The sequence below is a fragment of the Calypte anna genome, chromosome 4 (genome assembly GCF_003957555.1).
Source record: "Calypte anna isolate BGI_N300 chromosome 4, bCalAnn1_v1.p, whole genome shotgun sequence".
Lineage (NCBI taxonomy): Eukaryota > Metazoa > Chordata > Aves > Apodiformes > Trochilidae > Calypte > Calypte anna.
The window spans coordinates 15,289,325-15,316,802 of NC_044247.1; the positions used below are offsets into that span (position 1 = coordinate 15,289,325).

Here is a 27,478-nt window from a genome sequence, read left to right on the forward strand (position 1 = left end):
TTATAGAACAATTCTGCAGCCAAAATACAACCTATAAACCCAAGTGGGCACACAGATCAGTGCAGCAACATTTCCATACAATGAACAGAGGACTGCACACAAACTTTTTGCTCTAGAGGCTATTCAGCACGCAGCATGTTCTCCTCCATTGTAAAGCTCAGTCCCCTCTATAGTGAGGATTGCTCACATCAAAGGGTGGAGGAAAGACCTATTTTAAAATGTAGGTTTAGAATCTGAAGTGAGACAGTTTTTTAGCCAGCAGCAAATGCTCAAGTTGATCTTCCACAATTTTCTACCCGATACCTGTATTTTCTAATTGATATTTTATAGTCAGTACACTGCCTGGACTGTGCTGAAGTGCTGTCCTGGAACACCACTGAGAGAAGGCTGCTTTGCCAGGTTGGGGACTACACTGCTGCAAGCAGCATTACCTGCTTTTAACAGCTCCTTCCCAGGGCAGTTACACTTCAGACACTCCAACTCTTCTGCTGGACACAGAATGCTGCAGCTGCAGCTGCTTCCACTGGAAGCACAAGTTGAAAACTGCAGGAGATGGAGGCAGAACAGGATTGCTAAGGGAAGGCAGGAGCAGGGGATCAGCTTGGGAGAGTGGTAACAGCATTCTACATTTAAAATGTAGGATAAGGATCTAGAACTGAGAGCTTTGGAAAGGATTATTAACCCATTTGTAGCAGGCAGGTGACCACTGCCTACAAACAGCCTCTGCTGGCAACGAGGTGAAGAGTAACCTGTTAGTAAAGCAGACAAACTGCTGTCTGTAGTAAAGGTACTCTCTGTAGCCCACAGAGCACAGAGGGGTGGTCAGGGCTTCAGAGCCCACTGAGCTACATTTTGTGAGGCAGTATCCAATAATCACAACACTTCTTAAAGAAGTTATGAACTAACTCAGAAGTAAAAAACAGTTTGGAATGTTTAACAAGAGGGAAAAGAAGTTCTTACCTCCCAAATAGATACAGCAAGCTCAGTGATCCTGTTCTCCCCAACACGTGTTGCTTCACAAACCTTTTGTGGAAAAATGAGGGGAAAACCTTCTTTATGAGGGAACTCGACTGCCACAGTCCAAAAAGGATGGGGATGGAAAAAAAAAAGAAAACCACAAGTTACCTGGTAACTCTGAAAAGGTCCTTCCCTGCTAGGAATCTCTCACTGCCAGGTATTTGATTATTTCCATTAGAATTGGTCAGCGTATTTCAAAAAAAGGACTTTCAGTATGTATTCCAGTGACCATCTTCAAATTCAGAATACAAAGTTTCAACTTGCCTTCTAACTTTCACCATGCTTCACAAACAAGAGTTACACCAATTTCAAAAACTGGAGCAAAACTATGCCCTCTACCCACCCACCCCCCCCAAAAAACCCAACAACCCTCAGGCACTCAGCCCATTTCAGATCCAATAAGATGATCAGTCAGAAGTCTCTTAAAGCAGTTACTGTAAGACTGTTGCAACAGTCTTGTCAGTGTTTGGGTAATTTTCACTGTTTGTTTACTGCTGGTCAGGCTGTTTCTGCCATGGATGAGCAGCAGTGTTCTCTTTTCCTTCCCAACGCAGGCTACGTGCTACAAATGAGGCCCTGAGCAAGGGGGATGGTTTATTTGAGGAAAACCCTATTCTTACAGCAAACTTGACTTTTCCAGGGAGCAGTTTCAATGCACTGATTAACAGGGTAAGAATTAAATAAGGTATTTTAAAATAAAGTTTGACTGTGACATTTCACAGTAATCACCCACATTTATGGAGATCATTTACACACACCTATGGATAAAAACTCTCATATACAGCATTACTGACATACCCTTCATGCCAGGAAGGAATCTGAAAAGGCACCACATTTTGTAATAATTTCCAACTTGAGTTCAAGGTGTTTTTTACAAGTGAGTGCATTACCTGAAATTCTGAGGTATCTTACATGGGTTTGGGGGCTACACCCAAACATGGGTTTGGGGACGTTATTTAAGACTCATCCCACCACAGTATTACTACATAACTTAAAACAGCAAGCTGTGCTTGTTCCCTTCTACCCTGAACTCTAAAGATAGGAACCTATTTGATACTACACTGCTACAAATTTCTTCCACGACTCCTGCTTTCTGACCAGGAAACTTCCACACCCAGTCATGGACAAAGCTATAAACAAAATCTTCCACGTTCTGCATTTAAAGCAGAAAAAGAAAGCATCAGGCACTGATATTTCTCTTTCATTCAGAAACTCAAGTTGTTTACCAGCACTACAAATCTATGACAAAAAAATGCAAACTTCTGAGTGTTGTGCTGTGCCTTACCTTTTATGCTAAGTGGCAGAGACAATTGTACAGACTGGGAATCAATCCCCTGAAATATCCTAAAAGCCTCTCCAAACCCTTGAGGACAAAGGGTGACAAAACCACTTTAAGCAGCAAGCAGCTGCAGCGAGAGGAAATGCACTTCTGATGGAAAAAAAAGCCAAAACCCAACAACAATAAACCAAGTTTGTTCAAAAATAAAACCCAGAGACGGAGCTACATGAACACGTATTTTACTGCAAGTAGCTCTATGGAAAGCCAAGTCAGATAAATATAAACACTATACAGAGCTTCAAGCCAGTCTCCCAAAACCGCCAACGCGATGTGTTTTACAAAGAAAACAACATAACAATATTTACAATGGAAGACAAAGCCAGATCAATCAGCTCAACTTTAAAACAGATCTGTGAAGCAGAAATAGCAAATATAATGAACAGTTTCACCCATATATGTTTTAGTTTGTACAGACAATAACTGTCCAATATCAAATTAAATTTACAGGACAAACATTGTTCTATCATTGGTATTTTTGTACTACACAGCAGCATAAACGGGTAGCTGGAAGGTAGTATATATATAGTGATATGTTTTACATCATCTGAAAATGTTCTTCCAGCACAATACTGAATAAATTAGTTGCTGTAAACTAAGAGATTCAAAAAGATTGCATATTTATTATGCTGTACCTATTAGTATTTGTACCACTATACTTGAGGTTACCCATTTACTTATTTATTCAGCATTTATTAAATCAGTGCTGTATATTGTACAATGGCAGCCTCAGGGATCTAATATGAAATAAGTATGTAACAAATTTCTTCAAAACAACCTTTTCCTTTCACATTAGATGTTTAGAACTATCTTCATCCAAATTTTGATTTCTTAGAAAAGATGTAAAGCTTTATAAAAAGCTGTCTACATATTGCATTCTTAATTTATGAGCCCAGACAAATGCTATATGGCAAGACAGTATCATGGTCTGTAAGAGTGGTCGTATTTTTAGTGTACGTTTAGCAGCAACAAGTAACTGTACCAGCTTCAACTTCTCTTCCAGAATCAAAACCAGGTCTGTGCTTTTCAATCCTGTAGCAAATGTTTTGTGTCACTAGACACCATGTAAACTGATTGGTACCTTGTTTCCAAAGAATAATTAAAAAAAAAAAAAAGGTCTTTGCATTTTAGTGACATGAACATTTTAATACTACTTGAAAACAGATTTGGGTACCCGTCACCCAAGAATCCAAGCTGACAGTGTCTGATTTGTTATACAAACTGTACTGTCAATTTAAAGGTTATATGTTTGAGGTGAGGCAGCCTGACAACTCAGTTGTACAATATACAAGGTAGAGGATTACCAGCTGTGTGGTGCAGTACAGCATGAGGATTTGTGTACCACTTCTAAACCCTTTAGTAATCGTCAGTGCCTTTTATTATACATTGCATGTACCAACGACTAGTGTCATACCATTAAGTTCATAGCAGTGTTAAAAACCTAAATTAATTTCAACCCCCCAAAAAATTCAGTACAAGAGAGAAGAACTTAAATTGTAGAAAAATCAGGGCTTGTTTTAAAAATGTCTATTAGTCATTTCTGTTAGTTCACGTTTCTGTAAAGTGGGATAAAGACAAATGATGAGCCAGCATATTATTTTTTCCCCATTATGCCAGAAAGAAAGAACAAAAATAGTCCTAAATTAGAAATGGGGACTTTGGTTGAAAGTAAGATCAATTGGGGTGGTTTCCCTTTAAAAAGCTACAGCTGACAACTATAATGCAGAAGTCACAAACGCTGAACACAACTCTGCAGTTCTCCATTTGAATACATGAACAAAAACCTCCTTTTACACAATTCATATTTATAAACAAGTATCTTGAGGGTAAGAACAAAAACAATCTACAAGACAACCAGCCCATTAATCCTACTTTGTACATACCAAAATTCTGAGCAAAGAAAGAAAAAAAAAACAAACAAAAAAATCAGTTTAAGCTCTGACAGACATTTGATTTAAAATATTCTAGCCTATGATCAAGAAATGCCTCTTGTACCATAAAAGCAAAACTTTAAAAAAAAAAACAACAAAACAAAATAAACAACAAAAACAGAACAAAAACCTAAAAAGAAATTAAGGCAGAAGAGGTGTCTCCTCCTCAGACCAATTAAGTCCCACCAGTTCACCCCTCAGGCTCATGTGGCACTCTCCCTCCCTCCTTCCACCCAAACACCTGAAAAAATCCTGAACTGCCAAAATTATTTCTGAATAATTAATGTTTTAATAAGCTAACCACTTGTTAATGTACCAGAGAAGCAAAACCCATGTTAAACAGGCAATCAGAAACCAGCTTTGACTTCTCAAAATATAAATAAAAAAAAAAATTAATGAGAGAGGCAGGAGGAAGCGAGGGGCACACAGGGATCTCCTATCAGCATTCACACTGCCTCCCAAATAGATACAACATGAAAGACCAAATTCCATCACCAAAGCATAGCTATGAAAAAAATCTCAATTCAAATTAATTCAACTGTAGAGAGCTGATGTCTATGAGAAAAATTAATTAAACTGATGTGTGTCTATGTCCGTGCTGGTGGAAATGAAAGTAGCCGGCTGGAGCTGAGCTTTGCTTCCAAAATCACCACACAGTTTCTGGAGTTGCCAGCAGAGAAGTCTTCTCTTCCAACAAAGGTTTCCATGGCAGTGCAGTCAGTCTAGAAAAGAGATGGGAGGGGAAAAAAAAAAAAGTCAGTGACATTCTAAATGCACGTTATATTGGGAAAAAAACATTTCCTTGTGAGAATACATGGAGCTTACCCACTGCAGCACTGAAAGCTGCTGAACACAGGACCCTTATCAAGGGAGGAGGCACCACCAGGTGATACTACACTCCCCAAATCCCAAGCCATAGAGAAGAACCATCAGTTGGAATCAAGCATGGAAGAGCTGCTGCACCCACTGAGATGACACGTGTACTCCAAACAGGGAGTAACAAGGCACAGTAGCGTGTCCTGACCTCCACTTTTCAGGGAGAAGCTTAATTTAGTTATGGTAAGAAGCACCTCAGAGAGTTTTTGTTTTTGCAATGAAGGCTCTGTAAAAGGCAACACATAGTACAGAAGCATGCAGCAACCTCTGCAAGAACTGGTGGCTTCAGACTGGAAAAGGCAAAATACAAGCCCAAGAAGACACAAAGCAGAAATGGAGGAAAGAGAGCAGCTGACCTCAAAAGCAGAACACCACTTCTGCAATTAACCAGGCACATGCCAAGGTGAGAGTAAGTCAAAAGGTTTCTGACACAGAAAAACTTGATGAAGGGGACATGAACACTTCCTGCACTTTCTGGTATGAACACAAGATGAGGAACACATGAAAAGTCTTTATTCAGCTCACTACAAAATCATGTGCACTCCCAACAAAGACTGATCCTCAGCCTGGAGGGGTTCTATCACCCAAAATCCTTGGCTAACACTGCCTCCTGGTTCTGACAGACTGTCCACTTCCACTGCTGTCCTCTCTGCCAAGACTGAGGGCACTGTCACCTGATCGGGGGCTTTGGTCACCTTTTCTTCCAGGTTTGAGGCACATGTCAGTGGGATCTCTTTCCCAGCATTACAGGGGAGACGGAAACAGCAAGTTCCTCTCACTGAGAACCAACAGCTAGTCTAAGAGCTTTGGCCTTCACAAAAGGTCAAATGCAGAAATGAAGCCTACTTTTTCCCCTGGAAGCCACCCAGTACAAGCTCTTTCACTGCTCATGGAAGAGCTCGCTGTCATTAGAAGAACTGTAACAGGAGGAATACAGTATGAAGCAGGGCGACAGCAGCATGGTCCTCTGGAAGGAAAGGAGGAGGTCTAGAGCTAAATCCTGCCCTTGCTCTTCTGCAGGGTCACAAGGAAATCAGTTAAATCTCACTGCTAAAGAAAGCATTGTGCTCCACTGCCTCTGCCACAGGGATGTGCTGTGAAAAATGTGACCACCTAGAGCACAACAAGCCTTATGTATAATAACCCAAACCTGTATGTTTACTTACATAACCAATCATAAAGTATGCACACACAAACCCCACCCTACGTTGGAGAAGTTACCATTTCCATCCAGCTAAAAACACTGTCCTTTCGAAAGAAAAAGAAAGGAAAAAAAGGGAAACAAAAAAGAGGAAAAGGAACAAAGCTCAGAGGGGTTGTGCTGAGCAGCCCTGCTCCTACCACTGCTCCAGGCAAAGCCCACGGCAGGGCTGGCAGCAGTGCAGAGGGGTCCTTCAGCTCTAGGGGGAAAACTCCTTTTTTATCCCTACACAACTCCCACCAAGGTCTGGGTTGCTGAGTTTCATTTTTCAAACACACAGTGATTTCAAAACAACAGTAACTTGGTTTTCCACAATTCAAAGAGGAGACAGCCAAAACAAACCCACAACTCAAGAATCTCCATTTGTATTATTTCAAACATCAGAAGATCCCTACCAAAAGCTATTGCTTGTTACACACAGAGTGTGATGTGGTTAGCGATGGCTTTGTTTTCACAAAAGCCAAGTGAAGCTATTATTTTTGCAATAGTTTTCCTCTTCAGAAAAATATTATGTTGTTGTAGGACCAAAGGATGAAAATACACACCACATCTCGTAATGAATCACACCTCAAGGATGCATGCGAGTCAAGCACTGAAACAGCTTCTACGTTCAACTTACATTCAGTAAGAATTAACACTAGCAACCTCCCACCCTTTCCTTGCTGGGGACCTATGAGTTTACATAAAAGGAACTTCAAAAACTGTCTCTGCTTTTGTCAGGACATTTTTCCTCCACGCCTAACACACAAGACACACCTGAAAGCTGTTGGACAAGTTATTCTAATCTCTCCAAGCACATCCCTGAAACATTTTGCAGAGCAAAGGCCTGTTTGAAGCAGACAACCCCATGTGGCAGAACTCAGTGTTTATACCTAGAACTTTTTGAAAACTTTCAGAAACTCATGTCAAATTACATTTAAGATGCTTGGTGGGGAAGGGCAAGAACTTAACAGCAAAAAAACCACCTTGATCCTTTGAACAAGTTTGGTGTCACTCAGAAGGCCACAGGGTGGCCAGCTCTAAAGCAAGCCCACCAAGTGACTCTAATCAAAACCCAAACTAATGGAGATTAATTTATAAGGAACCAGAAGAAAGTACTCTCAAATAAAGCTTCGCTACAGCTTATAAATTCCCTGGCCGTCCTGACTCAGATAGAGTTTTAAACCAGCACAGAGATAAGCTCAGGACCACCCTGCAGCATCCTCCCTCCCCAGCAGATCTCATTAATCTGTTCCCCTCTTCTCCCCATGATTATAAACTGTACTTCAGCACATTTCCTCTTCATTATTAAGCTAAAGTAGAATTGTGGGAATTGTAAATGAGTTTCACATAAACATTACCTATGAGCTAGTAACAGCCTGTCATCTTTCAGACACGGAGTTACTGGCTGTCACCATTTCCCTAATCCCCTTGTTAAAGCTGAAGATTTCAATACTGCAGTTGTAGCAGCACAGCTGACTGATGCATCAAGCATCAGTTTATATACATATACATACACATACCTGTATGTGGGCATATCTATCAGTCTCAAATAGAAAAGGCAAAAGGAAACTGGTGACACTTGACAACCTCACGGGAAAAAAAAATTCCCTCCAAAATCTAAGACAAGACTGAGATCATGCAAGATCCCTCCTACCACATGCAGTTGCTGAAGTGTCTACAGTTGGTGTAAACTGGATTTAATGTGAGAACAAGTCTGTCGTGCTGCTGACACCAGAAGCAACTTTGTGGGATTCTACCTTGGTGGTTCCTCACCAGGAGGATCTTTATGAAGTGCTGTAGTTGTAATTAAGCTCCTTGGTGGCTCTTCTTCCATCTTTTGACTAGCCAGTAGGTGAAGATAAACTAAAGGAGGACATAAAGTGTTCTGAGAAAACAACACAGCTCCTGTGAAGCTCAATGATTTATTTGTCCTAGTAATGTACGATTCATCAGCCATTAAGTACAATAAGTGCAGCACAAATATGAGAATTGGTGCTCAACAATAAAAGCCAGATTAGCATTTAATTACAGAAACTATATCAATGTATTTGACTCAACACTGAACAGTGAAGGAAACTGTCAGCCCTTCATAACTTGTTTTCCTTTTAGAGATGCAGACTAGCTGGGAAGTGAGGAACAACACACAGAGTAGCACATCAGTCCCTTGGAATTCTCAAAACATAAATACCAGCAAATAAAACTCAGATGCCAGATCAGACATGACAAGTTAGAAGGTAACTTTCACTTGCACTGTAAACCTATCTCTATACTTTCATAAGCTCTTCCAAGAAAATCTCCTGTCTCCCAAAAAAAAAAAAAAAAAAATTCTGGTAACTGATCATTACAGAAAAACAAGCAGCAAAAAAATTATCTCAGCAAACACTCTGCACTCTTGAAGCAGCCTAGAAATACACTATTTTAAGTGTTTTCATAGCACCCTACACTGGGCTTTTCTGTTTATTCAAACTTCAGCTCCGTTAACAAATTCTACACAAAAGCCTTTATTCAAAACTGAGCTCCACTGCTTCAGAATGTGGAGAACAATACAAAATTCAGCTTCCTATGAACATTTAAGATGGAAAACGAGTCCAGGAAGCATCCAGACATTTTTGCAGATCACTTCTCCAAATAAATAAGCAAAGCTGAGAAAATTAGAACATCTTCATTACACAATTCTATTCCAATTCATCGGCTTAAGATGGGATCAGATCATAAAACTACACACAACAGTCTGAATCTTCCTGAGAAACAACCAACCAGAGGAAAGGGATAGCAAGGCAGAAGAGAAACTAAGAGGAGAAGTATTTAAATTGGATGGCAGGATACCATTGTTCAAAAGTGTTTTGTTTAAAACAAGGGAGCATACTGAGAAGTGGTGCTCTGCAAGCTCTCCATGTCAAAATAATCTATAGATTTGTAAAAATGAGGGGCAGAGCATTGGATTAGACTTAATTCATGAGAGTGCAAACCCAGTGCCTTCCATTCAAAGGTTTATCAGCTGAGAATACATCCGATTCACGCCTCATTTCCTGCATCTGAATTATTGTGGTCATACAAGTCAGGCCACTTTGAAAGAAACCAAGAGATTTTAAGAACATAGCAGACATTGCCTAATTCTTTCATAGACATTCACCCTAAAGAATATCTGTTTTTACAGGAAAGGCTTAATTCTGACTTAATTTTGCAACTGACTGCTGAAAGGCTGAACGCTTTGCTTACACAAGATATTAATTTAAGATAATTAAGTGATTAAAATCTCCATGTCAAAGACTATGACAGCCTAATGCTTTCTGGAGAACACTACTGAAGTTCTCCATTTCCTGAACTTCAGGTTAGGGGGAAATCAGAACTAATCTGACTTAAGCAGATCAAAAGGGGCAGTACAGCCCTTCACATTCTTGTGCACACAGCTACACAATATTCCTGTTGTTCAGGAAAGCACCAAATCCCAGGACACAACCTCGAGACACAACGTGCACATCCAAAAGCACTTTGTTCAGGCCACCAAGACAGGGCAGAAGCACTCTGATGTATGTATGACATTTCAAGCCTTCCACATGGCATGCAGGTCAGGGCAGGGAGGTAATTTGCACAAATTACTTCTTCACAAATTAACGAGAAATTTTTTTTGCCCCAAATTTTACCAAATGTGTGGTTACTATCCTGTGCCATTGTCCTATTTCTTTGAGTCCTTATTGTAACAGCATAGCTTTAGACCTTCCTGGAGGCAGAGAAAAACATAATTCCTCCTTCATTTGCAGACACACAGACACAGAGTCTGCAAATCCCAATCAGAAAACCTGACGCCTTTGCTGTGGCCATTGCATGAGCAGTTCCAGCACCTGGGTAACCCAAACATGGCCCTGACACAGAAAAACATCCTTACTTGGGGAATGTGCTAAACTAATGCTTCCCATTAAGCACATTTTTCACATACTTTCTTCACTCGACAACAAACTCATGATGCTTGAATTGAGCTAACAAATACCTATTATACCCACAACTTTACTGACTTTCCACAAGCAAAAAAAAAACCAAAAAAACAAAACAGCCCTACAATTTAGTTTTTAAAAACCTGCTACATGACCCACTTCTCATTGGATAAACTCTTCAAACACAGAGACTGGTAAAAACACACCCCAGTGAATGAGATTCCTCCACAAAATGCATCTCTAAAATTTAGAAAGGCAAAGTTACTCTTACAAATAATCTTCACCAGCAGCTGTTCATTCAAAACGTGGTTCTGCTATTCTTAGTGCTTCGCATTTTCAGGAGCTAAAAAACCTCTCCCATGCTTCTGAAGAATTTTTATTCACTTTGCAGAACTGCCTTATCTTTTGCAACAGTGGCTGCTTCTTGTGTTTGAATAAACAGTAGCGTTGTTTCTAGGAAGGCCTTGCACACAGTCCCTTCATTTCAGCTCTTTTACTGATACTATTCCTAGAACTAGGAAACTTGCATGCTCTTTTGGCAGAGCCCTACCACCAACTCAAATTGCACTGGGCACCTTGACAAAAAGTTGTTGGGGGTTTGGGGGTTTTTTTCTGGTTGTTTATTTTGTTGTTTGTTTGGGGTTTTTTTAAAACTAAACTTCTATTACAATATAGTGAGACAATACTGAAAATTAAACTTTCTCCAAAACACACAGAAGTTCAAAACTGCAGATTTTTGTGCAGCAGAAGAAAAACAGCAATTTCTGCTTTTCCCAAAGTGCTCTCATAACAAGTGTGCACAGTGCTAGGACTGAGCTCCTAAACTGCAGAAAACATAGGTAAACTTCAGCCAAAAAGAAAAAGAACCTTGTTTGTGTGGCTTCTGCCACCACCACCTGCCACAGTTCACTCTGCTCTGGTAACAAGGGTACAGAGCCCTTAAGTGCCATCAGAGAGGAGGATATTCCCTGCCTGTACTCTTGCAGTGAAGTGGACTTAAAGAATTGTTGGGAAACAAACAGAAAAGGAAACAGCCACACGAATACCGGTGCACAGCTCTGCTTCCCATGTTCTCTAAGGGCGTGGAATAACTGGGAGAGTGTCAGAGTAATAAGCAAAAAAACTCAAAGGTGGTAAACAGCTTCCCAGGGAGGAACAGCCAGGTAACAAGGACCCTTCAAGCCTGCAGCATTACTGGGAAATAAATAAAAAAAATATGTGACAAGTCCCTACCATGAGTGGTACAGGAAGCTGCTGAGAGCACACTCTAAATGTATGGCAGAGGAGGATACAGCATCCACACCATCATAAGTGGCATGGAGAGAAAAGATAAGGCTCCTTATCTCTTCCAGTACAGGACCGAGGGGCTGCCAAACAAAGCCAGGATGGAGCAGGGTCCAAAACAGCCAGGGAGAGGTCTGCAGGCAGCACGGCTGCCTGACTGCAGGCTGCTGTGGGTACAAGGAGTTGACACAGGATCAAAGAGAGATTGGAAAAGTACTTGGATTAAAGATCCATAAAGGATTATAAAACACGACAAACTACATCATGCTCAGGAAATCCCCCAAGCTGAAAAAAAAAAAAAAAAAAAAAAAATTAATAAAATGAAAAGCTGAGTGTATGTTTGTGGGGAAGTGTGAAAAACACCTGCACAGATCCTCCTCTGCTGGGTGGTGTCTGCTTGCAGGCACAGGTCCTTGGTTTGAGTGAGCAAAACTATTCTTATAAACACAGCTAAGAGAAAGGACAGTGTCACTCATGACTAATGAGACAGCTCCCCACCCTTCAAATGACCTTTCCTGAGATTTCCTCTCTACACTAAGTTTCTCCCTGCTACAGAAAGTTTCACCTGTTCTAATTCCCCACACTTTGCTCTTCCCAACCACCTCAGCTATCAATATCTGAAAGTGCTCAGCACTATCATTTGCTTTCACCTCTATCACCAGAAATGCCTGTCCAAGGCAGAAGTCACTACCTGGCCAGGTACCCAAACAGTTACACCCTCCTCATGCCTTTTGCCCACACATGCCTGCACACAAACAAAAAATAAATCTTTGCTATCAGACACTGTTACCACACAAGCATAATTTTTTTTTTCCATTTCCTAATTATCACATTATTGAGTCTGCATTAACAGCAGGATACCCAAACCCCTGGCTTAGGCAGGGGAGGAAGAAGAAAGGTTGAGATTGCATTCCATGAGTACAGCAAGGTCTTCTCAAATCACAGCATAGGCACAAGAGCCAAGGATAGGACCTTCAGCTTCCAGGAGCTGCTCAGGACCTCACAAGGACAGAGTTAAACTGCGTCTACACGCAGAGAAGTTTTAATCAACAGCAACTCTTGTTTAGTGTTTACCTTGTGGAACGCATCAACATTAATATTCCAATGGCTCATACCCTCAGCAGTGAATGAAGCCTCACTGCTGCCACCACTTCCAAACTCACCCGCAAACACCTCTGTGTCTGTTCAACCTGATCTACCAACACAGAAATAAAATCACTTTCTCCTGTCAAAGCTATCATTTTGCCCTCCAGCTTCCACAGGCTACTCCCAAGCAGCTCAAAGTACTGCAGCAGGGACCAACAGGGTCCATCCAGACCTCCCTCTGCAGAGCTGGACTCCAATGAATCCCAAAGGTCACACTGCTGCTTCCTCCCTAGCACCAAAAGGTTGACAGAATCCTAAAGATGCCACCTAAGAATCTCCTGCAAAACCAAGAAGGAACCAGCAGTAAACACCAAGGCAGGTCCATCACCCCAGCTGCTTCTGGAGGATGCAGGTCCGTGTGACCTTAAGTGCCATGGGACACTGCACAGGGTGACTGATCCTGGGCTCCAGCACATATTCCTGCACCCCTCCTAGCACCAAATCTATCAACCACGTGGCTGAGGGAAAATTAACTTACAGAAAGGAAAAGGGGAAGAAAAAAAAAAAAAAAAAGAGGAAAAAAATAATCACATTCCACACCTGAAACAGAGAAGTAAACACTGGGACATGCTCCTAACTTGGAGATACATGTTGGCCCACATTCCTCTTACTGAGATTAATATCCTGGCCAGTGTTCTGACATTTACCTCATCCTTTTCAAGTCATTTAAACCATTACAACCACTGTATTTATAGCTCACTACCTTCCATCCCTCCCTGCATGTGTGTATCCTTCCAAGTGTCTCTACCAGCTCCCTCTCCTCACAACTGCTCTCAGGCAGCCTCTTATCTCTTTGAGGCTGACTCTTATCTTTGCTCTGCCAATGGTAGCAGCCTTGATCTTTATCTCACTCCCCACCCCAGCACATTAAGTTTCATCCATCTCTTTAGTTTCATCTTTTAAATCGTAAGCTGCTTAGGACAGGGACCAACACATTTACATTTGCAGCATGGTACAGGGGACCTGGGTCCTGCCTGTCCTGTTCAGGTTCTACAACAAGCAGAGATCACTTCTGGAGCTACAAACTTTCATTACCAGCCTCTTGTAAATGACCTCAAGATCAAATCTGTTCACTTTTTCAACTCACTTCTTACAGATTTCCTGTTCACCACAACCTGCAATTTAAAAACATCTTGATCTAAAAGCTAACAAACAAAAAACCCACCCACTCCCCCCCAAAAAAACTACCAGAGTCAAATGTATATGGCAAACAGTTTCATGTAACAAAAAGTGAAAATTCTGCAAGTTTGAGCTCAACAGTGGATGTTACTACAGGAAACCCTAACAGCTTCATGACTTTTCTAACAGACCTAAAGTACATAAAAAAATTCATATTTGTTTAGATTTTAGAAACTTTACTGTTTTAGACTTACAGATCTTAAAGCAGGTTCCCTCATCAGTATTCAGGAAGTTTCACCTGCATCCCATTTGTACCAAAAATGCCCTCAGCCAACCCACCTTCAAATCAGCTCCAGTTACTCAGCCCTGAAAGCAAAAGTGCCCCAAATGGAGGAGAAGCTTTTTGGTACCATTTGCTGGTCTGCCTTGGCCATTTTAGCCTAATTTTCAATAATGTGCCACAAAAGCAAAAAAGCACAAAAGCAATGTGCAGCCACACCAATGCCTGTTAACTGCTTAAACAGCGTTCCAGAGGTATCACAAGGCTCACAGTGAGTTTTGCTTGGTCTAATATGCAACAGGTTTTCTCATTTATCCACTGATGCATCTGCTTCATTGTCATCAAGAAGTCCCCAGATTCCTGGTAGCCTAAGAGATCTGTGTGAAAAGAAACACCAGTTCCCCCCCAAATAATTCAGGCTCAGCCCATCAAGCATCAGAAGTGGTTAGGACTGCAAAATCATCTCTTTAGCAAGAGACATAAAAAATAAAGCAAGCTGGGCTGCCAGGAGTATGGCAACAAAATCACACTGCTCCCTGTGGAAGGAAGGGATCATTCATTAATGACAGAACAAAACTACAAAATGAGTTTTATCAGGTTTCTTGCACACCTTTTGGTGTTATTTCCCATGATTTTGAGAAAAGAAAAAAAACAAAAAATACCCCAAAAAACACTTCTTATATCCTCAGTCATTCCACAAAATTGTTCTACCTAAAAGGGAAACCTTTCTGCAAGTAGGGAATGTAATTCTGAGACTTACATGCCCTAGCAAAAAGGCAACACTATTTTTACCTATTTTATGCCTTATATAAATATAAAATAATTATTTAAGTTCATAACATACATAGGCTATACAGGGAGCACAAGCACATCCATCTTTTAGTAGTAATTCAGAAGTTTTTAATTTTGAGTCACATTAAATTGTATCATCACCTTAGAATTCTAGCCAAAATCTTAACTATATTCATTTCAGTATAAGCCATCTCTTTCAAAACCCCTCTCTTCTCAGAAGATTAAAGATTAGACCTTACCTTTAACTCACAAATCCCTGCCATGCAGCACACGTTTATACACACACACAAGCAGCCTGAACTGCTAACATCCAACCATATAGCTAAATTAACAGAAAAAAAAAAAGTGTTTTGAAATCAGCAACCTTTGCCCCTTAAGATTTAACTCAGGACTTAACCAGGGCAACAAATTCTTGCTAACAGTCTGCTACTTGGAAGCTCTTGGGGTAATGCTACACCTGGAGCAAAATCTCCACAAATCCAAACACTTGTTAGCTCAAGATCATTTAGATAAGATACTCAGCAACACCTCGAAAAAGTCTTTGATGAGTCAGGCTAATTTACCTTTGTCTTCCCACTGCCCTCAACTATGTCACAAATCCCTATTGATCAAGGTTCCCAACTAAATCATAACCATTCCTGAGCTGGGTGACCTTCACGGAGATGTAGGGCTTGATTAAAACTAGAACATAATATTTCCTTTTCCCCCACTCACTGCTTTAACCTGTAAGACAACACTGCAACTTAATCACGGGATTGTTGTTAAAAAAAGTCAAGCAGCAAATTTGCAGGGTGGGCCATAGGACAGCTCTGCAGCCAAGTCACTACAGGCCATTTCAGGATGAGTCACAAGGGAATGTTTCATTTTTAGGACAAAACAGCAGTTATCATACATCCCCAGGCTCCAGAAAGCCTGACGCTCTCTCACCTGCCTTTTAGCTTTATCACTCTGTTTTCCTTTGGGTTGAAGAATGCCACATTTGATCACAACAGTACTTAAAATAAAACTGGAGAGTTTGTTTACTGCTCTGGATCAGAAAAACAAACTTGTGAGCACCCTCAGCATACTGGACACCATTCAGGGTGTTTTTGGGAGCACCACAGATCCACAAACACAGCACACAAACACACACAAAGGCACAACAGGTCTTTTTAGTGCCATCCAAAACCTCAAGGTATAAACCCTCTCCTCAGAAATCAATATGAAGAAAACTTAATAAAGACCCTTTCATAAAAGAAAAAAAAAAAAGCATATATAGGGAAAATAAAACCAAACCCAAACTCTACCTTATGCTGCTGGACATACAAAAGCCCCCTAAGAAACACCCAGTGATAAAGCACCCCAGCAACTGGGGTAAGCACTGCACCCCTTCTGCTGCTCCCTCAGACATCAGGGCAGGAGGGGGAAATGCTGGGCTCTAGAAGGGAAAACAGAAGGCCAATGATGAACTTAAGATTTCACTAAAAGACTTTTTTAACAAAAATAAAAAGTCTGAGTACCAGATTCCTCCCAGAACTCCCCTTCCCCCACAACAATGCCTTAACCTACAGGACAGCTACAAGCAGAAAGCTTTCAACTTCCCAACCAGACACAGGTCACCACCGACTGTACTGTGGATTTCAAGTCTGGAAAAGCTGATTTCCTGAAGTATTTCAACACTAACTACAAGTAAACGTTCTCTCTCAACGGCAGGGGAGCATTCTTGTCTCAGATTTTCTCACCCAAGCACAAGTAAAACTCAGCTGATTCTTGGTCAAATATGTCAGAATGAGCTCACTCCCAGGCTGCATGGCAAAAAGCTCTTCAGACTTCAGCAACTCAGACACTACTTGACAAAGTTACCCTGGGTATTTTTTAAGTAAGTCATTCAAGCCTGTAAAAATGGCATCTGTTACAGCAAGATTAAAATGCTCTGGGGTTGGGGTTTTCTGTAGAATTATTATCCTAGTATTACTTCAAAGATGTAGGCTATATAGCAGCTCAGTTATTTTTAAGGCATGGATCCATGCCTTAAGTATTCTGTCAATACAAAAGCGTCTCAGTTTGAAGCAAACTTTTAAAAACCACTAGTCTAACACCCAAAAAGGGCACTTATTTGCCTGTATCCTGTAAACTGTAATTTACTATATTAGTAATAGCTAAAACTTCCAGCTTCTGAATTTCTCAAAGTGTATATTGTTCATTATATTCTTCAAGATTTTGCATTTGAAATACCCAAGTTACCATAAAGTATCTGGACAATTTGGACCATCAGTTTTGCTTTGCAGCTGTACTTGTTCTCCTTCCTCTCAGCTCCCCAAAGGCTACACAGTGCTGTTGCTCAGCCTAGCACAGCAGGAGATTAGAAAGGTGAGGAACATTTAAATTATAATCCTGCACTTTGGAGAACTTCTGAAATAATATCTTATCATAGTGTTTGAGTACCAGAGATAAGATTAAAGAGTGGGTGTAAAATAGGTGGGTTGATATTAAGCTGAACATTATATTTACTATGAACAGTCTGTTTTGGTTTTGGAGTCCAGGGTACCCTTGCAGGTTTAATATTTTAATTAGGACTGAAGAAACATTATACAGGATCCATTATACAGTTTACTGCCACCCCACTCTCATTATCCTCCTCAGTTTCTACAATGTTCAATAACAAGGTATACATTAGCTAAGCCTTGTTTGAAGTAGCTTTAGTGTTCTGTACTCCTAGCACAAAATTTCATGACTCAGATTCATGTAATCAAAACTGCAAACCGCTTGCTTCAATATTGTGTAACGATTTTGTGATGAAACTGTTTTGCTAATGACCTCCTTAAACTTCAGCATTAGAAATCAGAACCTTATATTCTTTTTATCATTGTCATTATCAACATTAAACCTGAGCTCAACCTAGCCTAAACCTCAAAGAGAAGTTTAATAGCAAGTCAGGCCTATTTACCATTTCTAGTTAGTGCCCTCGTCCTCCTCCCCTCCGTGTTGTGAATGGAGGGGAATAAAAAAAAAGTTTGATCCACATCAGTGAACCTGAACCAGAAGTAGCTTGGGAACTACAATGAGGGGGCAGTGGTGCATTGCAAATTACTCCACCACCCTCAGTAGTCTGGAGAATGCAGTTCAGTCACAGAATACAATATTCCATTTAAGCAAACAACAATTAAACAAGAAAAAGCTAACAATTCCAAGTTGGGAAGTGTTTTCCTTCCAGTAAAACTGAAGTTTAGGGAGAAGAGATCAAGTGCTCTACCTGACAGGATTTAATTAACATGAGATAGCTCCTTTATAGGACGCAAAGGGTAAATGCATCTGCTAAATATTTTCCTTAAGATTGGATTTAACCACAGAGCATTTTTCAGGCAAAGAGTCTGAAAGAGGGGGATGCAGAAGGAAAGAAAAGACACCACTCAGGTCTGCTAGAAGTCTTCAAAAGTATTAAAAGTATCGATTACACGTAGGCATACTACCCCTCTTCAGGATACAAGAGGTTTAAGAGTGAAGCTGTTTATTTTCACTATTGAAAATAGAATGCAAAATAGTTTATTATCTTAATAAAATATTAAAATAAATCTTTACTGCACTAGAAACTGATAAGCTGTTTAAAGAATACAGACCTCTAAAAATGATGCTTGCTATAGCACAGAGAAACAACTGAGGGAAAACTGGTATCCTTATAAGCAAGAATTAAAAGTCATTACTAAGAAACTGACCCACACAACAAATGTCCAACACTGTGTTCAAGTCTGGCAAGCTACATTTAGCCTGGACTATTCCAAAAATCTCTTCACCCCTTCGGGAGCCACCTGCAAGTAACCAATGTCCACACCCCACCTGCCTGATGGGGACCAGAAATATTTTCTGCTGTCTTTATACAAAACTGTTGGGCCTTGTATTGAAGAAGCCTCTCTCATTTTCTTTTTCTTAATAGGAATAGGAAAGAAACCACCAACCTAAGCTCTTACTATTCTTAGGTCTTATTTTCCTCCAATGTCCATGTTTTTATGCAGTTTCTTTCACTTAATTTTAATGCAGTTTTAATTTCCAGAAAACTCCAATTCACAGAAGAAACCAGCAACTGTAAGCCTCCTTTTCCCTCTGCAACTTGTAACAGACAAGGGAAAACACCCAAGCACAGGGATGTAGATATTTTGCTGTAACAGTAATAAGCAAAATGCTTAACATAAATACAATTTCTAAACACATTATCTCTTGAAAAATCTTTTTAAATGGAGTATTTACAGTATAGCTGGAAGGAAATATCTCTGGGGGTTTTTAATCCATTTTGTAAGAAATTTTACTTCACAACATGGATTTCTGCTCTCTTTGGGGGTCCTTTTTTAAAACAACAACAAAATACAACCAAACAAAAAAACCACAAATCAGCTCTGGCAATCAATGTGCCTCTGACTTAGCAGACAAATCTTTCAAGTGCTGAAAGACTAACTTTGGAAAAAGGCACTTCTTGAACTGGCAACTTTCAACGTCTTCTAAATTTGATTCCAACCAACAAAACAAAGCAGAGGGAAAAAAACCACTGAGGCAAACCACACATTTCTGAGCAGCCCCAAGCAGTGCTGCCAGACTGCGAATGGCATGCGAGCTGAGTCAGGCTTGTACCTTCCACTATTAAAGGCTACACAAATTTAAGCTCCTGCAATACCTTCGGCCTTCAGACAGTTTTAGGAACTAGAAAAAAAATACCCTATCATTTCAGTGCTTCAGATTGTAATTAAAAATATAAAAGCCAGCAGCAGCCTGCCCCTTTACTGCTTTCTCTGTTGACAGAGAAGTAGACAAATATCAATGTCCAACAGAGATTAAGTATTTCCTCTTAGTACTCATCAATTATTGACTACACAGACATTTGCAGAGACGAAAACATTGTTTCCAACACATGCAGTTTTCCATCCGGGTAGGTGAATTGCTGCAAGGAGTTCAGTGGGTCACTAACAGCAAAATAAAGATTATACTTCTAAAGTTACAGTGCAGTGGAGCACTTGCACAAACACTGCTGTTCAGTCACTGGACATACACAATGCCACTAACAGCTAAGTACTGTTTTTCACTCCCACCATGAGAGCCAAGAGCTTAAAATGACTATGAGCATCCCTCATCTTTCTTATATCCTTCCTCTCCACCCCCAACCTTTATTTTTTACAGAAATCTTAAGCTGCATCACCTAAAGTTGGGTCAGACCAGTGCTGAAGTTTCAGAGCTGGAAGACACTGCTTGGAGCCTGCTCCTCCTCTATTACAGCCTCCTTTTCCTCTCACCTGCTACCCAAAAAGTAGATCCCTCAGTACAGGAGAAGTAGGGTTACAGGTCAGCTAAAACCTGGCACACTACTAGAAGGTGGTGGTTGTGGACTGCAGGAGCCCCCCACCACCACCCTGGTCTGCCACCAGGAAATGGTTTGTCTGGGGGATTCAAGGGTATTTTGGAGACTAGTGCTCCAAAGAGGCACACCAAACCTTCCAGAGACAAAGTAAGTTCTGTTTGCCTAAGATCCAAATAACTAAATGCTGGAAGATTTGAACATGAAAAACCCTACCACATGCTTTCCACTTACAGTTATTGAAATAAACAGATCTAAATCCCAAATGCTGATGCCTGAACCCATCTGAGCAATTTTCAGCTTTCCCTATCCATGACACAAATTACAAAACACGAAGTTCATAAAAAAACAAAAAAGTGAAGAGTCATCTTTGTATATGTAGGGAAGAAGCAAAAAAAAAAAAAGGAAAAAAAGCACTACTGTAACTTCAGGACAAGAACATGAAATATGAATATTTCACAACGTGAAATGTTTGTGAAATGTTTATACTACCAAACTTCTTTCATAAAAAAACAACAAGGCAGACAACAGTTTGATTACACCTCTTAACTGCCTAGAAAAGTCACATAAATCCCTCAGGCCAAGGACCAGGCCCCCTTTCCTTTTCTTTCAGCAGTCAAATACTGCACCAGGACAAGGCTGCTTGTACTACAGTAATACAGAATATTTAAAAAACAAAACAAAAAAAACCAACAATGCATTTTCCCCACTCTGAAGACCACGTTTTAGTATTAAGCAAAGAAGGCGATTCCCACAGTTCAGCAAGCATGAAAGGAAAGTGCTGTTAAAGTTACAAACCTTTTCTGGCAGCGTTGCACTTGAGCCCATCGGATCTGCTGAAGTCTATGCTTACGTAGGCTCCACTGTCCAAACCTGAAGTACCATTTTGGAGATGGCAAGTGGGAGCTGTGGTGCTTGCCTCACAGCTCAGGGGGTCATCACGTAAATTCAGAGCGATGTAGTTTAAGCCATTCTGAAATCCAGTTGAGGTATCACGGGACATTTTGCTTTCCTGACCATCAGAAATGTTTTCATCCGGTTTCAACCAAACATTGTCAAATGAGGCAGAGCTGTGTCTTTTGCTATTATCAGTAAAGAAAGAGGAGGAGGTGGTCACAGTCCCAGCAGAAGAGAACGTTTCAGAACTGTGTCTCCTCCTGCCTTGAGGATCAGCTCGAATCACTTTCGGTCCCATAGGAGGTTCCGAGGTGGGAACAGAGAAGCTACTGGTACCAGCATACCGATCAACAATGCACAGCCTGTTCACGATGGAAGAAGGGCTCTCAATCTTCACATCCTCCTCGGATTCAGCAGCAAAGGGCCGAGGTGGTGTTGCTGCCATGTTGAACGTCATCTCTGTGTAGTCATCAGTCCTGTTACTCGCCGTGCTGACGCAGGCAGTACCGAAGGAAAGCCTGGCGTAGTCAGGATTGGGTTGGTTTCTAGGAATACTGGAACTTGAATAAATTGAAATATCTGTTAGAGAGTTGGACAGTTCCTTGGCTGCTTTTGGTGACTGGACATCCAAGTCAACACTCATGTAATCCGAAAGCGGAGACTGTCTGTGGTCACTACTGGAGCCCAGAGATGATGGTGATCCTTCTGCAGACAAGGAGTAGGGTGTATTGCTCGCCTTTTCATTAAAATCAATATTGATGTATTCCCCAGGACTGGCTGGCTCGGGGGAACGGTACGATCGTACATTCTTGGGATTGTGTTACTCCCTCTGGTACCCAGGGGGAGCCTCGTGGGCCGAGCAGCCCTGTTCTGCACAAGTCCTTCATCTGAACCTTTCACCACTGGTGATTTGGAGATGCCATTAGCCAGAGCTTCGCTGTTGACCCCTTTTCCATTTTCTGATCCATCATACAAGAGTTTTCCAGGTGAAGACATTGGAACATATTCACTGTGGTCACCGTTTTGTCCTGATAACGCCTTAAAACTTCGAGGCAAAGAAAAATATGAACTGAAACCTTTGGAGGCAGAAGTGGTGTGAATATAATTGGAATCACCGGGGTGTTTTGGAGCTGAGTTACCAGGTGACATATCCATGTACTCACTGTTTACGATCTTCTCATTACTCCCTTTAGAAGCAAACCCAGTTAAAGGACTTCGTACAGGTGAAGAGCTGGCTTTTGGAAACATCATCATATATCCTCTGGAGTCAACCTGGGATGGTGACCAGGAATTGTTAATCTGTTTTGGAACAGACATACTTTTAGGAGTCATTGGCAAATAATCGCTGTTGCTGGATAGAGAAGATGCAACTCCTGGCATCATGGGCATGTACCCATCATCTCTGGCTTTACTCCTACTTTGGTTACACACAGAATCAAGGTTAGCATCACTGTACTCCAATTCATGGTTATCTCTCAATTTTGGTGTTTCAGAGTAAAGTAATCTTCCATGATTTCCTGCAGAATCTTCATCCAACAGAACTGTAGTTTGTGTCGTCTTCTGCTGCACAGGCACAGAAGTTGACTTGGTTAAAGAATAAGCTCTTTTCCTGAAACACTTTTCAGCCTCCATATAATCATCTCTTGAGCTGTCATCTGCCTGTTGCTTACTCATGGACATGTACTCGCTCAGACAGTTCTCTTCTCTGATGGGTGGTGTGTTTCCCAGGGAATCTGGTGTATTACTCCTGACCCGAAAGTACCTGAAATCTCCAGGACTGGAGCCGTATTCATCGGAGGAGATAAATCCCCCATCACTTGGGGAACCACAAACAGATGAGCTGGAAGGCCTGGTCAGCATGTCCGAAGCAGAGCCATGGCCACTACTGGAAGAAACACTGATAGGACTTGTAGTGGAGGGAAAATGAGAAACAGGCAGCGAAGCAGACCTGGTGTGGTAAGTTGAGCTGAAAGCAGCTCTCACGTACCTTCCACTCCCTTCTTGCCGGCCCAAATTCATCCTTGCGGTATTCAGGTGGATCAGACTCCCAGTCACCGATCGAAAAGGCCTTGTCATGGTTCCTTCTCCTTCACTGGATGTTCTGAAGCGATAGGAGTTGCTGCTTTTGGTGGTAGGAGGAGTCCCTCCAGCAACGTTCTCCGTTCTGGATCTTCTCTGCAAGCCCGTCTGGCTGGGGGGCAGGTTGCCCAAGTGCCTCCTAGTGGTGATGAAGGAGATGGGATTGGTACCGCTGCCACCACCAGAAGACTGGCTCTTGCTTCGAGGCCTGAACTCCGCAAAGGCCTTTAGAGCTTTCATGGTCTCTAGAAAAGTCTCGTGCATATTCTGAGCCACCACCGAATCATCCACTTGCATCCAGAGTTCTCCAGGTCCAATGGAGGCAGATCTGCCCACTTCGATGAAGAAGAAGTTTTCTGAGTGCCCGCAGCGGCGAATGTTCATTAGCTGCAAGTGGACAGAGGGCACCTCTGAGTTCAGCTTGACGAGGTGGATGGCCTTGCTGGAAAGGCATAACCTGTACACCCCAGTGAGGTTTTTCGTCTGTCCCAACCCTTTGGGCTTAACGTTGACCTGCCACACCTCCTTGAAGACCGTGCCAGGCCTCAGGGAAGCCCCATAGTGCTCATCATCCTCATCCACCTGCTGATCGGGATGGTCCTCCTGCTCCAAGAAGCCCCTCTTGCTCTGGCTCATGAGCTCACTGATGGCCTGGTACCAGGCCTCCTGCTCGGCCTCGTTCTCTGCCAGCATGGCAAAGTACTCGTCCTTGGTGTACAGGGCGATGATGTGCTTGTGCTTGGCGTCGGCCCGCCGGCTGACGGTGAAGCACTGGTAGAGGGGGATGACCCGCTTGGGCGGGGGGCAGCAGAGGGCCCCGCCGGCCCCCCCCCGCCCGCAGGCTGCTCTTGAACTTCTTCTCGCTGTCGTAGTACTCCAGCCGGGCGGGGGCCAGGTGGCTCTCAGCCCGCAGGACGAAGTAGCGCTTGTGCCCGTGCTTCTGCTTCCGCAGGTACCCGCACTTCCTCACGTCCTCACCAGCGGCGGCCGGGGAAGCTCCGCGGCCCACCGGGGGGGGCTGCCCGCCGCGGCCCAGGACGGGAGCGGTGCGGCCCGCGGCAGGGGCGGCCTCCGACGCCGGGCAGAGCGAGGCGCTGGGCGAACGCCGCAGCAGCAGCAGCAGGTGGTGGGGCTGAGGGGACGGGCAGCGGCCGCCCTCGCCCGCCGCCGGTTCCCCCTCGCCGGGCACGCCGGGCTCCGGTTGAGGCACGGCTCCGCCTGCCGGGTGGCGGACGACCGGCTCCTCCGAGCCGCACCCGACCGCCGAGACGCCGCCCGGGCCATTCATCCCACTCGCCATCTTAGGGGCCAGGCAGGGTCCGGAGCGCCGGAGAAGGGGTAAGAGGGCGGGCAACGGGAATCCGCCCTCACCGGGGAAGCGGCCCCCGCGTCGGGTCGGGCATGAGGAACGGGTAGCGCCGGGCGGTGCCTCCTGCGCGACCCCCCCTCCCCTCCCTTCCCCTCCCGCCGGCCGCGACGCGTCCGGCTACTCGCACTCACGCAGACGGCGGCGGCGGCGGCACCACGGCGAAAACATCACGTGACCCCGCGGAGGGCGGGGGCGCGCGCCGGGTGGGAGGCGGGGCCGCGGCGGGCGGAGCCCCCGGAGCACGGGAGAGAGGGGGCCAGGGGGGAGGTGTCTGAGCAGAATGACAGGGGAGCCAGCCAATAGGGAGCGGCGGGTAGACCCCAGGCAACCAACCAGCGGGGGGGAGCGGGCGGGGAGGCGGGCTTAACGGCACACTGTCCGGGAGAGGCGGCGCTGAGGGTGATGGGCAGCGCAGTCAGCCAATGGAAGGCGGCGGTAGAGCCGGGGTGTCCTGGATCTGGCGGGGTGTTTCCTGTGCTGGAGACGGGTGAGTGGCGAAAGAGGCGGGGCCGGCGCTGAGCGGCGGGGTTTAGAGGGGGGGGGGGGGGGGGGGGTTGGGGATTGCAGCCAATGCGCGCCTCACACACACCGAGCGGGGAGGCGGGGGCGGGGCGTGTTCGGCGGCAAGAGTAAAGCAGGAGGCGGGGCCTGGGGGAGACGGGCAGGGCCTGGGGCCAATCAGCGGCAGAGCCGCGTCCTGGGAGCGGCCCCGCCTGACGCCGCCTTGGCCCGGAGCCGCCTCACCCATCCGCGCGCGGCGGGCGATGCCTCCCATTGGCTGACGGGGGACTCCGGGCGCGCGGGGCGGGGCGGGGTGAGCGAGCGGGCGCGCGCCGCGGAGGAAGTAAACAACCCTGCAGCGCGCGAGCGACCGTTGGAGCCGCCTGCAGAGGCGGGGGTTGCGCGAGCCTGGGCGGGAACGGGGCCGGGGCTGCAGCCGCCCTGTGAGGGGACGAGAGGAGCGGAGCCACCCGCGACCCCAGCCACCCGCGACCCCAGCCACCCAGGACCACAGCCCCCCGGAACTGGGCAGTGCGGCTTTAGCCTCCACAGATCTCCTGCTTCCACAGGGTTTCAGCCTTCACATGGCTCTGCCTCAGCGCCTTCGCCCTCACGTGCCCCGTAAGCCTCCTCCTACCCCCGCCCACAGTTGGTGTTCCCTCCCCTGGCACCAGACAGTGCGTTTGTATTAAAGCGCGGTGCCCTGTCGTACGGAGCTGTTTCTTATTTTTGGTACGCTACTGTGTAATTTGACAGCTGTCACGGGTTTGGGGTTGTCCAGTGCCAGTCAGTCCCGGCTTTGGCGTGATTGGTGACCTGCATTAGTACTTCTGTGGCAGCTTGGTGTGGTGTGTGAGCTGTGGGATCCATGTCTGTTGTATCCAAGCTGGCCACAGGCATAGTCCCTCAATTTTTGATCAAAATATGATGAGTGAGGAGCAAAATCCTTCTGCTTCGCTATCAAATTATGACCCACTTGTGTGCCATAAAATTACCTTCCCCGTCTCTGTCAACTGTTGTGTTTTTAAAATACCAGGCTAAGATGTTACCAGCTGTATGGATGTTCCACCATTTAAGATAGTGTGAGGGTGTGCAATCATTGCTGTAGTCCTTGGCCTCCGGCCATAACACTTTCTTAATCCTGTCCTTTGCCAGCTCACCAAGTGGCATTGAACTGGCATGGAAGCCCAGCAGTTCTGTGCCCCTGTCCTCGCTGTCACAGCCAAGAACAGAAGGAGCTTTCCTACCTTCTAGTGTTGGGCTGCACTCTGGTAGTACTCAGCAGTAGAAGACAGGGTATTGCCCACCAGTTCTGTCCCTGGTCCCTTCTCGTTTGCAGTAAAACTGCCCTTGCCAAGGGTATGTGTCCTTTATCAGTCACGGGAGTGCAAAAATCCAACTGCAAAGATCATTTTCCTAGCAAATAATTTTGACCCCGTCTCCTTACTAGATCTGGCATCTCTGTCACTTAGACATAATTTACTTGATAGGCTTCCAAGGTCATTTTTTGTCTACCTCACCTATGATTCATGATTTAGATGACAACTCTTGCCAATCCCTTCCATCACCAGCTTCCATCACCTGCTTGTTAATTTTTTTGATAAACTGCTCTTACCTTTTCTTTCGTTCTGCCTCTGAGATGTGGGAATTTTATTTTTTTTCTAGAGTCTCCAGTAACTCAGTTTGCAAACTGGCTCATCAAATCTACTTGCCATATTGATGCTTCCTGCCTTATTACTTCTTTGAACATCTTCATTCTCTTACGGGTTCACTGCCTGCTTATCATGTGTGTAAACTGCAGGGGTTTTTTGTTTTGTGGTTTTACAGCATCTCATGCAATATGTTATTGGCCCTGACTATAGCTCCGAAGTGTTATGGCAACACAGTGGATAAATTGTAACTACAGGAATGTAATGACTCCCAAAACAAGCATTATAAACAGTAGGAAACTGAGATTAAGTTTAGGTTTTTTAATGAAATTCAAACATCGTAGTAGGAAAATACACAGCACCCCAATAACATTACTTTCTTCATGCAGTAGCTATGCCATTATAGTACTGAAAGCCTGTGGTAGAATTAAACTGGTTTTTGAAACTGCATTTCTTAAATTTTTCATTATTTTCTACCTGGTCCATCAGTTAGGTGAAGACGAGATTGCTCATGCATTTCCAGATATTGTTTGGATTTCTTTCTGTACTTCTACATGAAAATCTGAAGTGGTTTTTAAATCTTAGATATGTTAGAGCCTTCAAACTACAGAGCAAGGTGAACTGCATTAATTTCATGTTTATTCTAGCTGGTTGCTGAAGGATACACGTGGGAGGAAGAAAGGAAACAATTTGAAAGGAAGGGCTTGGGTTTTCTGTTTTGTTTATGGGTTTTTTTAGTCATCAACCTCTGGGCTTGCTAGACAGTCACT

The 27,478-nt window shown here is 43.7% G+C and overlaps 2 protein-coding genes across 8 annotated transcripts in view; one reads left to right on the forward strand and one right to left on the reverse strand.

The window, feature by feature from the left end:
* Positions 1-2,519: 2,519 nt before the first annotated feature.
* On the reverse strand, positions 2,520-24,513 carry IRS4 (insulin receptor substrate 4). The gene is given in 4 exon segments (XM_008493621.2): positions 2,520-5,006; positions 21,012-21,893; positions 21,896-24,021; positions 24,023-24,513. Coding segments are annotated over 4 exon segments (3,480 nt in total). The 5' UTR covers positions 24,490-24,513; the 3' UTR covers positions 2,520-5,001.
* Positions 24,445-27,478, forward strand: part of NXT2 (nuclear transport factor 2 like export factor 2) — a 63,774-nt gene continuing 60,740 nt past the window's right edge. For 2 of the 7 annotated variants that reach the window (XM_030449286.1, XM_030449292.1), the window contains exon 1: positions 25,419-25,767. The gene's annotated coding sequence lies outside the window, so the exon portion shown is untranslated. Of the gene's footprint in view, positions 24,528-25,418; positions 25,792-27,478 lie in introns of those variants that run through there. The other 5 variants (XM_030449288.1, XM_030449291.1, XM_030449289.1 and 2 more) reach the window with 4 other exon arrangements.